This window comes from Molothrus ater, chromosome 4 (assembly GCF_012460135.2).
Source record: "Molothrus ater isolate BHLD 08-10-18 breed brown headed cowbird chromosome 4, BPBGC_Mater_1.1, whole genome shotgun sequence".
NCBI classification, from domain to species: domain Eukaryota; kingdom Metazoa; phylum Chordata; class Aves; order Passeriformes; family Icteridae; genus Molothrus; species Molothrus ater.
This window is the reverse complement of record NC_050481.2, coordinates 12,828,921-12,846,397: the sequence shown is the minus strand read 5'-3', so window position 1 is coordinate 12,846,397 and position 17,477 is coordinate 12,828,921. Positions and strand designations below refer to the sequence as shown.

Genomic DNA, 17,477 nt, shown 5'->3' with positions numbered 1-17,477 from the left:
TAAGTGAATGAGCATTCTGCCTTTTTTTTCTGCAATAAATTTTAGTAGCTCTGAAAGTGTGAAATGCTATTTTCAGTATTAATGTAGCATTTGAAATAGATAGAGTTTTTTACTTTGATAAATGGCATGTCCCCAACAATACACTTTTTTTTCCTGAAGGGAGGAGCAGAACACAGATAAATCCATGTACCAGGTGTTCTACCTGCTGCACCCCACCCTCTCCCTGCAAGTGGCACAAGCACCCTGCAGCCAGGAAGGGCTGTGACAACTTAAACCAGAGATCCAGTGAGACCTGAATCCAACCTCTGCTCACAGCTCCCAGTAGTTAATGTTTTCCCAAGGGACAATAGCAAAGAATGTTGTTTTTCTCTGGAAATTTGGGTTATCAAGCCTTCCTGAACTGGAAGTTTCCTGCTGACAGCTGTATTAAATAGCCATTTTAATGTTAGACTGTTAATTTAGAGACTGTTTGCTATGGATATATGTAATTCTTCCCATACCTGATTTAATTATATAGCTTCTACACACATTTTTGCAAGGAAGTGTACAGTCTCATCCTATCTTGATTGATAGACTAAATTTGACTACAACAGACTGTCGGTTCTTAGGAACAACACTGTAAAAGCAGTACGATCCTTCACTTGTGAAAGCAGTTTCTGATTCTCTGCTTATTGTCTACCTGTCTAGTTCACTCTGGAAAAATTAATTTCTTTAATTCCTAAAAAAAATTTCTGATTCCTGAAGAGCATTTCAGAAATTTCAGTGCAAGCCGTGAGCTAGGTTTTTATGCTGGTCTTTGGAAAAAAAAGACCAAAAACGAACAAAATCAAATTAAACAAAGAAAAATGTAACCATTCTGTTGATTATGTCTGAGGTCAAGCTCTACCTCATTTTTTTCCTCATTTGGTCATAATGTTGCATCTGTAATACTGAAATATTAAGGTGAGCAAAAAATGTGATCAAGTAAAATACTGATCCAAATACTTTATATATGTAGTGATATATCCAGGTCATAGTCACACTGTCTCCTGATTTCTGCACTCGGTGCTGCTTGGTTATCCAACAGCTCAAGGGATTTTCCAATGCCTACATGTGGTGTTGCTGCTGTGGTTGTGTAATTGGTACCTAGCTCAGCAAATATCTGCTCAGCACTTGGTGAGATTTTAAGTGACAAGTTCCCTCTGCAGTTCTGAATGCACATCTCTAATTTACCAAAGCATCCTTTCAAAAGGCAGTGATTTATGTCCAGACAGATTAACCTAGAAACTGCAGGAAAAATAGCCATATAAAATTACCTGTCCTCCTCCAGGCAGGTAAATCTTCTCTGGCACCAGTGAGAGGGTATGCAGTCTTTCAGTAAAAGGCCTCTATATTTTAAATCTTGCATATTTGATTTATGTTCAACTTATTCAAAATGCATTTTAGCTAAAATTAAAGCTAGATCTATTGTAATTACATTTCAAACATGGTTTCTTTGCCCTGGGCCAAGATTACTGGCTACTAAAACATTAAGACCTTATATTTTTGTCAGCACAGAAGACTGCAGCTTTTCCAGAAGAGGCAGACTTGGGCTAGATTTGAGATAGTATCACTGGGAGACAGATGAACCAGCCTTTATGTGGAGATAGGCTGGTTGCTGAATGTTGAGCTTCCAGAGGTTTCACTGTGCTGATAGCCACCAAGGAGAGCTCAGCTGTCTGTCAAGCACCCTGAGCAAACTGACAAGATAAGGGCTTGCATTTGGGTTTTTGTATGACCATATGAGCTTGTTAGATTAAATGACTTTTTTTTCCCCCAGTGCTCTTTTTACTAATGGCTCTCAAATTCATTCAGCATGTCTGAAATTGTGTCACAATTTGCCTCCTTTCTTGCTGTAAGCAGTGTAACTGTGCTGAGGTAGGGGACTGGTCACCCCAGAGCTCCCAGCTGATCATCTACCCTCTTGATTCCCATGAACTATTGCATTGTTAACATTTCCCATAGTGATATTTAGAGTAATTAGACTCTGATGAGTCAACATGTTATATAGAGAGGCCAGACTCTACCTCTCCCCCAGATGACCCTTAAGGAAGGGCAAAGGGGACAAAGGTCTGCGTGCACAGGAACAGCCAGAGATGCTCCACTGTGCAGGGGGATGGCTCACAGGCAGAAGCCTGGCTAATGAGAGGTGTGAGATAACTTTAATTATTCCACAACTACCTTCTAGTTTTCAGATGGAAAGCAAACCCAAGGAAGAGAATTACTTGGCAGCAGTGTCAGTTTCCATGTTGCTATCCTCTGCAAAATTATTTAGATTAATCGAACAATTGCTGCCTGTGGCCAGGTGCTGCTGCTGAGGGGCAGTTGGAGGGGGAGGATTCTGTGGGAAAGGATTCTGGGGTTGTGCTGTGGCAGACACAGCCACTTCCAATTGTTCACTTCCAGCTGCTGAGGCAAAGTTGAGGGTGTCAGGGATGCTGATAAAGCTTCTCTGGAAACATGTAAGGGCAAAAGATGTTGTTCAGCAACTGTGAGAGATGAGTGAGAAAATGTGGGAGAAACAGCCCCTAGAGAAGGAAGTCCAGGTGCCAGAGTAGATATTCACCTCAGAGGGCAGCTGGGTGGGCAGCTGTGGTCTCACAAGGTCAGCCCACCCCCACAGACCATCAGGGTGGAGGGAAACTCTTCTGTCTCCCTGCCTCTGGCGGACCCTCATCAACTTTGTGTCATCTCCAGGTCTGAGCCCACGGGACCAAACCTTCCTATCCAAAAGGAAGATACTCCTAGATGGGCCTCTTGCAGGCCCACCATGGGCCCCGTGCCAAATACTGAGCCCAAAACACACACCTTTCTTCTTCATACCGAATCAAATCTTCTCTTTCCTGTGTTTCATGTCCAGAGGAAAGATGGCAGAAGACCAGCCACACCTGTGTATTCAGATGTCAGAATCCAGTACAAATGGCATTCCCAGTAGAATGCAGTCCTTGCCAGATTTGGCTGGCAGGGTAGGAAGCGTGCTTACCTTCCACAACATCTGCTACCATGTGAAGACAAAGACTGGGTTCCTGTGTTTCCGAAAAAACACCAAAAAAGAAGTTTTGAAAGATGTCAAGTACGTATTTAAACAGCTCATTAGAGTACGTGTAAGTTTTATTTCTGTCCAGAGAGTTGACTTCACTCATGTCACTGAGCCATACAGCACAACCTGCAGACCAAGATTTAGAAATATTATTTATATGAGTGGTTGCTGTCAGCTGTGCTTAAGCCCAGGTCCTCAGTCCCTGGGCTGAGCCTGTACATCAGAGAGCACACTTCCTTTGGCCCTGGGCATACAGTCCTCCTGGCTGCTCTCAGCCCTGGGCATACCAGCCAGCTCTGCTTGCTCTACACTCCCTGGCAATCCTCCCACTGTGTCAGGGCGTTTAGCTGAGATACCAGCAGCCTGTCCTTCGTGGTTGTCTCCTTCCCTTAGGTGACCTTGGGAAAAGTTGATTTTTTGGGGGGTTAAACTTAAAACATTTAACACATTAATATTAGTGAGGGTTAGGTTAACTTTGAAGAGATGTAAAGGTTTCTGGAGTTTCAGCATTTTTTGTTGAGTTGTTTTGTGTTTTTTTCCCCAACAGTGAACACTACTGCAGTAAAGCAGTCATGTCACTGTGGTCTTTGTTCAATAATCAGTGAATAAAACTTGCCCATTCACAGTTCAGTAGTTAAACTCAGTGGCAAGGCATTGGCATACAATATGCCATTCCAAGTCACCCACGACTTTCAGCTCCCTAACTCCAATTTCTATCATAAATATTTACCCTTTTGTGTAGCTCTGTCTATCCTACTCTTTGCCCAGGGAGTTTCCACTAAACATGAGCTCTTAAAGGCTTTATTGCTTTCCTCAAAAGCCATGTATTGTGGTACCTCAGTTGACTAACATGGGTCATTTGTGACATTTTCCATCTGACTTTTGAGTTTCATGGGGCTTTAATGTCAGATAAAGAGAAACTATCAATTACATTTTAAGTGCAGACCAATCCCTAGTTTATGCTGCCTACAGGGACTATTATTGTCTCTGTTGAGAGAATAATACCTTTAGAACTGAGTATGGTTAAAGCAAGTGCGTGCTTCTCTTGTAGAGACCTGTGTGGTAAAAATACATGTACAGATTTTGCTACATTTTAGTCATGTTTCTGTTCTGTCTTATTATATGATTTTTAGTTTTTCTTGAATTAGGAATAAAAAGTTAAGGTGAAGTCTGATCTTAAATATTGCTTGTGATTAGGCAGCTTCATTAATTCCAAAATTAATGGCGTGCAGAAAGTAGTTGTACGGATAAATTACACTGGCCTACCAGTTGAAACAGGCAAAGAAATAACCCCACTCTAACTATTTGGTAAAACTTATCCATTTTGTCTTACAGTGGCATCATGAAACCAGGACTGAATGCAATTTTGGGACCCACTGGCAGTGGTAAATCTTCGTAAGTGCCCCCTTCACCCTCCACAGAAATTACACCAAGGGGAAAGATTGAGTTTTTATTTAGAGCTGTGTAAGTCTCACTGTTTTCTGAGAAATACTTGAATTCCAAAAGACAGATTATATGAGAAAGGTGAAATTCAGTTTTAGTCCACAGTTTACTGATAGTCACTCCTTACACACCATTCTGCTAATGTGTAACCAGTTTGAGGATAAACTCAAATTATTGAAAAATGGACATGGACCTGCATGTATCTCATTTCCTTAGGAAACCAGGACAAAAGAAACTCGGTCCTTGAAAGTTGCTGAGGGTTTTCTAGATAGTAGAAATTGAATTTGATCTGCTTTTATGTAGCTGTTCTTTCCATGAGCTGGGTTTGAAGTTCAGAGAGCTTTGCCTCCTCTACATTAATCTGACAAAGTAACCAACTTTTCCTTTAGGCTACTGGACATTTTGGCTGCAAGGAAGGATCCCCATGGACTCTCTGGTGACATTTTGATCAATGGAGCTCCTCAGCCTGCCAACTTTAAATGTACCTCTGGGTATGTAGTACAGGTAAGTAATTTTTATCTGTGGATTCTATTGTAAGAAATTGCTGCTATGTTGCAAATACCTTGACTTCATCCAAGAATCAAGGAAAACTCCTTAAAATTACTATCAACACGTTACAGAAAGGTGGTCTCTCAAACCACATGTAAATCTCAACTTCCCACAACTGACAGATTCCCTTTGCAAGAGACAAGCAAATAGTATCTTAAAACCTCCCCTTTGTCCTCCTTTGACAAAACAAGTTTGGATGCTGAACACAATCACCCTAACCCACATGGACCCAACCTCTCTTTACCTTTCCTCTTTTCTCCCTCTTCTCACCTGCGGTGGGCTGAGGCTACATGGGCAAACACACTGTGAGAATGATCTGAGCTGTAGCTGCTCCTTAAGTCCCTTCAGCCCCTGAGTCTCTCCCTCAACACCTCCAAAAAACTGAATAAGGTAAGAATACATAAGGGACTGTTTTCTATACTTGGCTGTTTATATATTTTGATATCATGCATGATGGACACTGTTCCTATGTGGCATTGCTTTATGAATTAAGGCAAATATAACTATATGCATGAAATCCAAACTCTTCTATGACATGGGCATTGAAGATGCACCCTACTGCATGTTCTGGCTGCTGCTACTGTCCCTCTGCATGCAAGGACAGCATGAAACACAGGTAGATACAGTTCTCAGAGGAATAAATAGAAACTGCTGAGCAACCACCAAGTATCTACCCTTTTTTTTAAATGAAGGATGATGTGGTCATGGGAACCCTGACTGTAAGAGAAAATCTGAAGTTCTCAGCAGCACTCCGCTTGCCAAAGTCAGTGAAGGAACAGGAGAAAAATGAACGAGTGAATCAGATCATCAAGGAACTGGGTTTGAGCAAAGTTGCAGATTCCAAGGTAAGGCCTGTAAACATGTTACTTAAAATGTAGTAAGTGGTTTATTAATTAACCAAATGAGTCACCATGGCAGATTTAAAAAAAAAAGTAAATTTCAACAGGATGTTTCAGTAATACAATAATTAGTGACATTTCTGTATGGAGACCTGTACAGACTGTGCTGATGCTGGCGTATGGTACTACATTGCAAGTAAAAAGAAAGGGAAAGGCAAAGGTGAAAGGGAAAGTTAGTGGTTGGAGAAAAAGACAAGACCTCAAGTAATACTAAGATTAAGATCAAGGTTGTGTGTAAGATAACATTTACATCTGCTTCTGAGTGTAGGGCCAGAATTTCTTACAACTCTTCCAGATACTGCCATGTAGGTACAATACTGTTTGTTCAAGGATTTCTCCTTGGGCCAAACAAGACAATTTTCTTGTTTTTTTATTAGGTTGGTACCCAGTTCTCTCGTGGGGTGTCTGGAGGAGAGCGAAAAAGGACCAATATTGGGATGGAGCTCATCACGGATCCTTCCATCTTGTTTTTGGATGAGCCAACCACGGGACTTGATTCCAGCACTGCTAATGCTGTCCTACTGCTACTGAAAAGGTGGTGGCCTTAGAAACAGCTTCCTGTTTTCAGCACTCCACCCTGCTAGACTTCAGTTGTATTTGACTTGAATTACAGTTCAAATGAGCAAACAGGGAATTCAGACATGTAATTATTTACCAGTGAGCCAAGGATGTGAATTGAGTAGGAAAAAAACTGAATGAATTCTCTCTCTCCAAAGTGAGAATTCTTTTCTCATACAGACACTGTAAATACAACCTAAATGTTTTTTTCTTTTTTTTCCTTTCTTCTTCCTTCTCTGGCATACCAAGTTAATCAGACTTCATAAAGACTTAACTGAACTTTCAAATGCTCTTATCTAAACACTGAATCAACTTGCAAAGCTGACATCTCTGTCATCCTTCACATTCAGGATGTCAAAACAAGGAAGGACAATCATCTTCTCCATCCACCAGCCTCGGTACTCCATATTCCGACTGTTTGACAGCTTGACACTGCTGGCTGCAGGGAGAGTGCTGTACCATGGGCCAGCCCAGCATGCCATCGAGTACTTTCAGTCCATTGGTGAGCGCTACTTCCAGCATTTTAAATACTTCCAGTATTTTAACAGGCTGAGCACTTCTCTGGGTGTTTCTCCTCTTGGCCCACATGTGGATTTGGGTGAGCTGTTCCTGGTACATCTTAATTAGAGAATACCTGGGCTAGGGCTGGGAAGAGCATGCTGCTAGCTGTCACCTCACTTTTGCTGACGGTGCTGCCTGGCAGTGCCGCTCATCCCTCAAGAAAGTGTGGACTTTCCAAAGGCTGCCATGCCTTTGGTGCAGGCTGCTCCATGGTAGGATGTGTGGCTGTGCTTTTGACAGCCAAGCACAGTCCTTGGCCAGTCACACAACCCCACACAGGGTTGAAAACACTGTCACCACAGTGTCAATGTCACCACAGGCTACCAGTGCGAGCCCTACAACAACCCCGCCGATTTTTTCCTGGACGTCATCAATGGAGACTCCACCGCTGTGGCAATGAACAAGACTGATGAAAGTAACACAGGTATGAAACCCACAGCTGAGTCAAGTTATCCAAACATGTGCGGTAATGGGAATTTAAAAAACTGTTTCGGTAACTCTCAGCACACAGAAAGAGCTTCTTTCATCTTCAAGGAAAATCAGCTGAAATCCTGCAGAAGCAGAGATGATAAACCAGGATAATTGTTCCTGTTAAGGACATAATTTGATGCAGTTATGACTTGACTATTTTACCTAATGTAACAACTTTTCTGTTAGGAAATTACTGTTTTCCTTCCTCTGAGCAGGGTGGGAAGGGGTAGACATAGGGTACCACTGCTCATCTGATGTTTATCTGAAGTCGTGCTAAGGCAAAAATTATCCCCAAGCTAGCTAATCAGCTCTCACCTATTTTTTGGAGCATGCTTTCTCATACTTTTCTGCTGCCACTCAGTAATAGCTTACTCTCTTTTCAAAGGAGTGAAAAGGCAAATGAAGTAATGAATATGCTGAGTGCCCAAATACATTTTCACTATACCTTTACCAAAGGAACAGACATCATTTTACAAAAGTGCTCTGATCAGGGTCTAGCAAATATTATAGCTGGCAGATATGACACATTACATCTGTCTTTGCAACAGCACGCACTATACCACGGTTAAGAAAAAAAGGAGGTCCAGCTGAAATTTATATAGGACCAAAGTAGATACATGCAGGATTACCTGGATCTAAAAGTCTGGAAAGTCCAGGATTATGTCATTATCTGTGAAACAGATCACTTACAGAAACCTTTGGGGACAAAGGGGATGTAAAAAACACTTTTTGATTAAAAGTCATGTTGCAACTCCATGGGCAGACAAGGGTTTTCCTTGTCAGAGAGCTGAGAGGCTGCTGCTGCTTGTGGGACAGGTTGCACAGGCAAAACCAGATTTTTTATCTTATTTATACCAACTCTTTTGAGCTGTCTGATATGGGACAGAGTGCAGTGAATCACTGGAATTACGTGTGCATCTTAATTCTTCTGGTTTTTTAATCTTTCCAACAGAGCAAACTGAAGAATGCTCTGAATATGATAAGACCTTGGCTGAGCAATTAGCAGAAAAATATTCCAACTCTGCCTACTACCAAGAAACACGAGCACATTTAGAGAGCATTTCTTCAGGAAACAAAAAGAAAACCAAACAACTTTTCCGGCAAATCACATATGCCAATTCCTTCCTCCACCAGCTGAAATGGGTGTCCAGGCGCACATTTAAAAACCTGATAGGAAACCCTCAGGCTTCCATAGCTCAGGTAAGGCTATTTGTATCTATAGTTTTGGGATATACATTGAATTTATTTGGCTCCTGGATTATTAGATGAGTCACTGGGATGGTTTTGCCTCTTGATATCTTGACTGCAGTAAGCATCTGAGGAAACAGTGCTCAAGGTCTAGGAATCTGGGGATAAAAGGTGTTCTGAATGCTCTCAAATGTGGGACTGTTCAGTAATTAATTTTGGACTACTGAAAGACTTTAGGAGGTAAGACCTGTCCCAGCAGGGTATTCTGCTGCTCCCAGCCAGGAGCACATTATGTCCCAAGAAGTTTCACACATTTGCTCGAGAGCATTCTTCAGATTTGACTCTAATTGCCCAGGCTTGGCACTGTGGGGTTTGGCCTCAAATCCTCTCCCCCGCCAGGAAAAGTTAACAGACTGTATTTGTATACTTCATTAAACTTCAGCACAAAATGAAGTCCTGGCAGTTGGCTCAAGTGCAAAAATATTTTTGCAGTCTCATAATGTGTGTGCTGTTTGGTTATTTGACTGCTCACATTGGTGATGATGTCTTCTGGATAAGGTGTCATGAAGTCCACAATGGAGTTCAGCATGCACCATGAAAGATAATCACTGGCTCTGTTAGTGCTGCTTTTTCTGAAGGATCAGAACCAAAAGTGTTGACTCCTTCAGAGCTGCACATTGATTTCAAAAATGAAAAATGTCCAGCTGGCCTCTGCAGAGTGACTAATCCTCAGGAATCCCCTAATTCATGGGCCAAACTGTGCAGCCGCAGCACCATCAAAACTCCCACTGCAATTCTCAGCAATTCGGGAGAGGCCAATAGAAAAGTTGGCCTGCAGCCAGGGGTATAAATTATCTTCATCATGTTTTATATAATGAGTGAATAAATGGCTAGTGTTGAGGTAAAACAAGTCCAGAATCCCCGAGGTTAGAAGGCTTTGAGTATGTGTGTGTGCCTGTAGCTTGATACTATGGAGATCCTTAATTGCTTTGTAAAACCTTGACCTTGTGACAAGAATTAGACTCTCAAGAACCTCCTTCATAGCCCAAGGTTAATAGTCCTGACTTGTTTCTCACAATCTTTTTTATCTCCCACCCTCATCAGGGGTGGATTTGTCCAGCATTCTTTGAGGGGTCCATGGCTCATTAAGCCTTTTTTTCATTAATCTGCTCCAAATTGGTCTTGAAATGATCCCTGCTTTCCACTGCAACTGGCTCAGGAGCTGAATTATCCCTGACATTTGCTCCTTTTGGCAGGATCTTAGCAAGAGAAGGTACCAAGGATCGAGTAGTTTTTGGTGTTAAGACTCATGCATTGCTCAGGCTTAAAAGTGACAGAACTGCCTGATACCATTGTTTTCCTGAGATTTTTTGTCATTTATATTTAGCATTTAAAAACTGTGATGCGCACACTTCATTCTTTTAAGTGACATCCTGTTATCTCTGCTATTTAAATAGTTACAGACTGCAAATATCAGCATACCTGTAGCCCTGTTGTAGCATCTCATTAAAAACAATCCCATGAGTAAGATGTATGATAGAGCCCACACTGTGGAGCATGAGCATAAACTGTCATCCTCATCCTGGCAGTCAGGAAAACCTTTGAAGCAATGAGAATGATACTTTCCCTCCTCTTTTCTCTTTTTCCCATTTAGCTTTGTATTACAGCTTTACTGGGACTGGTTGTAGGTGCCATCTTCTTTGGGCTTGAGGAGAACTCTGCTGGACTACAGAACAGGTCAGTCAGTCTAGGTAATGGATATTCAAAAATTTGGTAAAGCTCCCTTTAAAGGAGCTTAATACCTCTTTAAAGCAAATGCTTCCCTTCACATCAGTAAGGCCAAGCCTGTGTGACTTGGAAGTGAGGATGTGATCTTGTTCCTCTAGCAAGGTCCCTGCAGAACTGAGAGTGTTAAATTATACAAGACTTGCGGCTACATAAACCTAGGTAACTAAAGTTGTAATCTTGCAACTGTTTCTACTCACACACTCGAATTTACCAGCAGTAAGAGATTTTCAAATTATGCTGCTCTATGTATCATTTTGACAGCTCTATGACCTGACCTGACCTGACACATGAGTCTGCCACTATGAAACCTCTGGGTTCTTAATCCTGTTAGACTTCATAGCATTTGTTTAAAAACAGCCCAGTTTTAAATTGAGTAGGAAGTGCCTTAAATTTTTGTGGAAAAGGTGAAAACTACTTCTCACATTGTTTATTTGGTTCTTCTCTGTTTGCAGCAGACAAATGCTTCACCATCTGAGAATCTTTAATTTGTCAGGAAATTACATCAAGGAAAAAACCAAACCACAGCCCCTTAAAAAAAAACCTCAGTTGATTTTCTATATTTTGACTGCATCAGAGAATGTGCTATCATTGCAAGCCAAAACCAAATAATGACTGTACCACACCTATGTCAGGCTTTTTAGAGATTCAGACTCATAGCCAAGACGTTTTCCATGATTTTGGGATGGAAGGTCAAACACTGCTAAACTTCAGGAACTGCAAGTGGATTTATGTACTCTGTTGTGGAAACACTACATTTACATCCCATTTTAAATAACAGCTCACTGTTTTGCTATTTTGCAGAGTGGGTGCAATGTTCTTTCTGACCACTAACCAGTGTTTCAGCAGTGTCTCAGCTCTTGAACTCTTTGTTGTAGAAAAGAAGATATTTATGTAAGTAAAACATGCAAAAAAGATACCAGACTGCTGTTAGACTATGAGTTTCTCTGTCATGCTGTAAATGGCATTTAAGTACAGTTAGTGCAGAATTTTCAAATTATTTCAATGATAGTGCTCATTGCAAATAGACTCTCTTAGTCTATTAGTGAGTTGTCTGCAAACCCCTCAAAAGGTACCTACGATTACAGCTGGCTCAGAGTGTAATATTATTGATGCAGTTGGTAAAAACCCCTTGAATACTCAGCGTTGGCATTGACTGATAATGTGTGACTTGCTAGTGAGGGCAATAAATGTCATGTAACTGGATTCTTTAAAGCTATCCTGTATAAAATATGAAAATTATTCAAACATTACACTCTCTGTCTCAATGGCATGACACATAAATTTACTAAAAATTATGTGCACAAATACCCATGTTCGCTTGCATATGAAAATGTCATCAGTTCTATACTGTATAGGCTTACTGGACAGCTGCACTTTAGCCCAAGTATAAAAGATTTTCTTCCAGTTTGAGCTGGAATACATTTGTCAAGGGGTGAAAATCAAACAGGTTTTTAGTGGTTAAATTTGTAATGCACTGTACCTATCTCTGTGTTCCAGGCATGAATATATCAGTGGGTACTACAGAATATCTGTATACTTCATAGCAAAGCTAATGGCTGATTTAATACCCATAAGGACTATGCCCAGCATCATCTTCACCTGCATAGTTTACTTCATGCTAGGCAAGTATGGTCTCCAACAGCCTCATTCCAACCCCCACAATAAATCATGGCATGTGCATCTTATAGATGTGTATGCATACATGGATATTTATATAAGCTAAATCCCTACACTGGCATGGGGGTTTAGCTACTGAGCTTACTTTTAGCACACCATGTAGTTTTCTACAGAAAAGACACAAAAATTAAAACATTCATCAGAGAATCTGTGACATGTCTCATCTTCACTGTCCTTAGAAGGAAGCCATAACGTTTACAAAATTGTTTTTTTGATTTATTCCTTTTCATCTATGGCCTTCTTGGCTTCTGATGACTCTTACAAGATATTTTTCTGATCCTTGCAAGAACACCTAAAAGAAAAGGTTTTGTTTTAAGATCTTAATACTGTGTGAATTAATACCAGTTTGTTGGCTTTGGTCTGAGTTTTTACCCTAAGGAATAGGAAACAAGGCCACATCAGCAAGAGGCTCTCAAACTGTGAAACTGGAGAGAAACAGACCTTGCTACTGAATCCATAACCACTTCAAAGCTGCTAGGTTTTTTAGGAGAGCTCTCTGCTGGAATCTAGTGAAATGATGTACAGCTGCTTCTCATGGAAGTGCACTAGAAGTTTCTCCTTTGATGGACAATTTGCAGCCACTTTGGATGTGTGAAGTACAGTACTTCTACACATTCTACTACCTTCAGTCTTACTGCAGTTTTGGGCATACTACTTATTCATCCTCTCTTCCACTGTCAAGACAGACACATACGGGCTGTCACAAGCAGCACAGCAGTCTTGGGTCTCAGTGACACAGCCTGTGCTGGCAGACAAGATGTAATTTGTAAGCAGGACACACTAGGAAAATCACAATAGTGTTCAGGTTATGGCAGAGCTTTCAGCAGGATCATTCTGAAACCCTTCTTGTTCTGATCTTTAAGGTTTGAAACCAACAGTAGAAGCCTTCTTTATAATGATGTTCACTCTTATGATGGTGTCCTACACAGCCACTTCCATGGCACTTGCCATTGCAGCAGGACAGAGCGTGGTCGCTATAGCAAACCTACTCACGACTGTTGCATTTGTTTTTATGATTGTGAGTAGCACTTTTCAGTTCTCTCGTCTGGATCATGAAATCCCAGAAATGCTGAAATCCAGAAATCCTTCTGCAAAAGTCTGTTGGGGTTAACATATCCTGATTTGTTCTGGTTTGACTATCCTGACACTGTGGGGTGGAATATTTGTCCTTTGAAAGAACTAGAAGTGAGGGGCTGGAGGGTTGGGTGTGAGGAGGAGAGTGGTTCCTCTGACTTCTTCTCTGTGGCTCTAGCAGACAGAAAACTGCCTGGAAAGTAGGAAAGCCACTTAGGGCTACATTTCCTTCTCTCTCCTTAACTTTGTGAAAGGCAAATGTGTCTGGCTGAGAGCATGACCTGCAGCCCCCTGTTCTCTGAGACCACTAGCCCAGCTGTCCTCCCCAGCTGCAGGGCCCACCTTGGGCATGTTAAACTGGGCAACACACAGCCACAGTCAGGAGACCGGCACTGAAGATGAGGCAGAGCTGAACCTACAGCCAAAATCCACATTGCCTCAGACTCAGGGCACACAGGCAAAACCCAGAGCAGTTCCACACTGAGGAGCAGCAGAGAGTTTATATGAACCTATGTGGGACCCCTAGACAGGAAGCCTGTGGATTTACTGCACAGGGGAAAGCATTCCTTGTTAGTTGTTTTGGGGGAAGGACCTGAGGTTCTGGCCCAAAGCTTGATAACATATAAATCCTTCCCTTTTGTTCTTCTGCTGGAAGAGTTCCTTCCTCTAGGAATGCTTTCCCGTTCCTTTTTCTCTGAAGAAGAAAAGTCAAGAGCTAGAGAAGGACACATGATAAAAGGATGTAATTTGTAATCTGTTGTTGGGTTTTTTTTTTTTTTTGTTATGGCTTTTTTTTTTGTGAACATTGCCTCTAGATTTTCTCTGGGTTGCTGGTCAATCTCACAAGCGTCATGTCCTGGCTCTCTTGGCTCAAATACTTTAGCATCCCTCGATATGGAATGACAGTAAGTGCTCTGATTTCCTGCGTACAAACCTGGAAATGGTTTGCTGGAAAGGAATGTCTTGAATCATGATAATGAAATCTTCACACTTGGCCTAAGGAGCAAAAGGAAAGCTAATTAAGTACAACAACCTTGGAGTATTGTGCAGTATCTTGAAACAAGAAGGGCTTCTCATCAGCTAGCACCAACTGCTGTTTAGAAGAGCTCATTTCCGTAATTTGGAAATACCTCCTATGAGAGACACAACTACTACATTCACTGGACTTCAGCTGGACAGAAATGTTTCAAAGAACAATGTTATCCCCACCCAAAAAGTAAAAATCTCCTATTTGTCTTTTCCATCAATCAAACAAAAACTTGTCAGGCTAAAGCTTTTCTCCTAATTTGCAAAAAATTAAGTCAGAGTGATGTTTTGCAGAGAAATTTGGGCTTTACTGTGCCTGTGCAGAAATAGTCTGGCCTGGGAGAAGTGGTAAAGCCTGTTGTGGTACATGCTTCACCAGGTGTTATATACATTCCTCTCTTAAAAGAAAAAAAGAACTTTGCTACTTTGCTAAAAAATGGGGATTTGGCAAATATAATAGTGATATCAGCACATTTTTAGAATGGCTTTAATTGCATTATATCTCATCTTGTTAATGTATCACTCCTTTACCTACTAATTTCTGTTGTCATTGTTTCTTTTATTTTAAAAGGCTTTACAGATCAATGAGTTGACTGGTCTGAACTTCTGTGGCAGCAGTAACAACACAGTTTTAAACAGTGACAGTAGCTATCGACAGACAGGTCAGATGTAAGTATTTTGGTACACTGAAATGAATCCCACCATCAGCAGCTTTAGAAGTCCTAGAACATCAGTCTGAGTATCAGAGATACTCACTGATGATCAGAGAATCTGTGAGTTTTTACATGGAAAAGTAACCTTTGACTGGGTTTTTGCATTCTACTGCATGGAAGATTCTGCTTGTTGGCATATTTAGTATTTATAACACTAGAAATAAATTATGCTTTATAATGAAGCATTATGCTTCTTACCTTTCTTCAGACTGTATTTAGTGAGAGCTATGCACACACACACAATTGCACAGCCTCACAAAATCCATTTCAGCTTCCTATGTGAAACTGGAGCTACAAGAAAAGCAAATTTACAATGGAAAATTAACCACTGACATATAGCTGGTGTTTTCCTGGCCTACTACACACATGCAACCACATTAGAACTTCTAGAGATCTTCCTAGATGCTGCTGAGTGGTTTATTGAGTGACTAAGCTTACCAATGTGTGTGCATTTATCTGTAGGGCATGTACTGGAGAGCAGTATCTGGAGAGTCAAGGCATCGATGTGAGCACCTGGGGCCTGTGGCAGAACCACCTGGCTCTGGCCTGCATGACACTGATCTTCCTTACCATCGCCTACCTCAAACTGCACTTCATGAAGAAGTTCTCTTAAAACCAGAGGGAAAGGTGCAATTCCCACTGTTCAGCAGTTTGCTGAACTGATTGTGCAACTGACTTGATTAGTTGTAAGGAGAAATTTCTTTGTACTTTTATTATTACCCAAGTCAATAACATGAATGACATCTTGTATATTAAATATTTGCTGTTAATTTACTCTGCCAAAATGTCTGGCATGGCTCACTCCTTTGTGCCACAGAGGAAAAGAAAAAGTGTACAGCTGTTCATTTCTTCAAGAGACTGAATCACTCTTTCCGTATGTTCTAGCTATGATCTTGCCAAACACTATATCTAATATTTACTGGCTTAACCTGAAATAAATAGTTCCATACTTTAATTAGCACCTACCTTCACCAGGAAGAAATTAAGTCTAAAATGATGCTTATCAGGACACCAACACAATCTCAGCTGCTTATGTGGTCACAGGATATGTGAGACAGGGACAAAATTCCTTTAATCCCAGTGCCTTTTTCTATTTGGGAATCATTACTGCTCTAGAATGTACTTATTGATGCCATCAAGCCTTTCTTGCCTCAGTCAAGTGGTAGAAGCACTGTGTTTTTAAATAAAGGTGTTGTTCTTACAGGGCCAGTTCCCATAGTACTTTCCTCTGCATTTGTATTTCCTCTGCATAACTGCAAGTCATCTTCACTGTCTCATTAGTGCTGCTACCAGGAGTAGTTCTTAGAAATTTTTATGGGGACCAATTTCAAGTGCATGACTAAACAGGATGGTAGCACCTTTGTAAAAGTCCATAGATTGGAGCAATCACTTCCTGGCAGGTCAGCTTTTCCCTGGCCATGTGCAGCAATGCTAGCTCATCTCTTTTTTATCTGCAGAGTCATGCATATTAAATGCATAAAAATGCATAGAAGACAACTTTACAGCTCTTTCTTGGGTTGTTACTGTTCATCTTGTTGCTCCTGCAGTGTTTGCCCCAGCTTGCGTAGGCCACAAAAAAATCTTACAGGACCTTATTTCTGTAAGAGACTTAGAAACATAGAATACCCCAAACGAGAAGGGACCACAAGGATCATTGAGTCCAACTCCTGGTCCTGCACAGGACATCCCCAAGAGTCACACCCTGTGCCTGAGAGCATTGTCCAAAGGCTTCTTGAACTCTGTTGGGCTTGGTGCTGTGACCACTTCCCTGGGGAGCCTGTTCCAGTGCCCAAACACCCTGTGGGGGAAGAACCTTTTCCTACTATTCAGTCTAAAACTTCCCTGACACAGCTTCAGCCCATTCCTCTGGGTTCTGTCATTGTCTCCCCAGAGAAGAGATCAGGGCCTGCCCCTCCTCTTCCTCTCATGCAGATGTTGTGGACTGAGTTGGGACATCCCCTCAAGTATCTTCTTTTCCAGGCTGAGCAGACCAAATGACCTCAGCTACTCCTCACATGCTTCCCCTCCAGATCCTCCACACTCTCAAGGCCTCTCTACCTTCAATTACACCACTCCTCGAGAATGGGCAGCTTACATATGTTGTAAATTTAACATCTTCATACATATGACATTAGGATTCACTAATTATTGTATTGCTTTGTTGGTAAGATGTCATGCTGCTGGGGAAAGTAAAAGCTTCAGAGCACAAAAAATTGGCAGAGTGTGTTCTGTACCTTTAGTTTAGCCCTTTTTAAGCCAAAGGAAGCAGTGAGGAGATAAGAGTTATGTTGTTATTAAAAAAAAATTACAGGAACTCCTGTCCTGGAGTACCAGGTCCTGGTACTACAAAGAAATGAAAGTGGAATTTTTGCCTTTGGAAAAAAGAAAATCATCCCAGATTTTAAAATGTAGAAATCTACAGTTGATTGAATTGCAGCTGGTCCTTGTAGTTTCAACAAGTTATAAACATGA

At 41.3% G+C, this 17,477-nt stretch overlaps 1 protein-coding gene across 2 annotated transcripts; it reads left to right on the top strand.

Annotated features, from left to right (window-relative positions):
• Nucleotides 1–2,885: 2,885 nt before the first annotated feature.
• ABCG2 (ATP binding cassette subfamily G member 2 (Junior blood group)) lies at nucleotides 2,886–15,784 on the top strand. Of its 2 annotated transcripts, none has more exons than XM_036382241.1 (15): nucleotides 2,886–3,091; nucleotides 4,394–4,453; nucleotides 4,891–5,005; nucleotides 5,743–5,895; nucleotides 6,327–6,484; nucleotides 6,858–7,009; nucleotides 7,388–7,492; nucleotides 8,492–8,739; nucleotides 10,382–10,464; nucleotides 11,317–11,406; nucleotides 12,013–12,137; nucleotides 13,056–13,210; nucleotides 14,082–14,171; nucleotides 14,864–14,920; nucleotides 15,439–15,784. In XM_036382241.1, the coding sequence occupies exons 1-15, from the start codon at nucleotides 2,886–2,888 to the stop codon at nucleotides 15,616–15,618; spliced, it is 1,977 nt and encodes a 658-aa protein (XP_036238134.1). In that variant the 3' UTR covers nucleotides 15,619–15,784. The 2 variants fall into 2 exon arrangements, with proteins under 2 accessions (XP_036238134.1, XP_054370628.1); XM_054514653.1 differs by having other exon boundaries at nucleotides 14,864–14,961; nucleotides 15,468–15,784.
• Nucleotides 15,785–17,477: the final 1,693 nt, after the last annotated feature.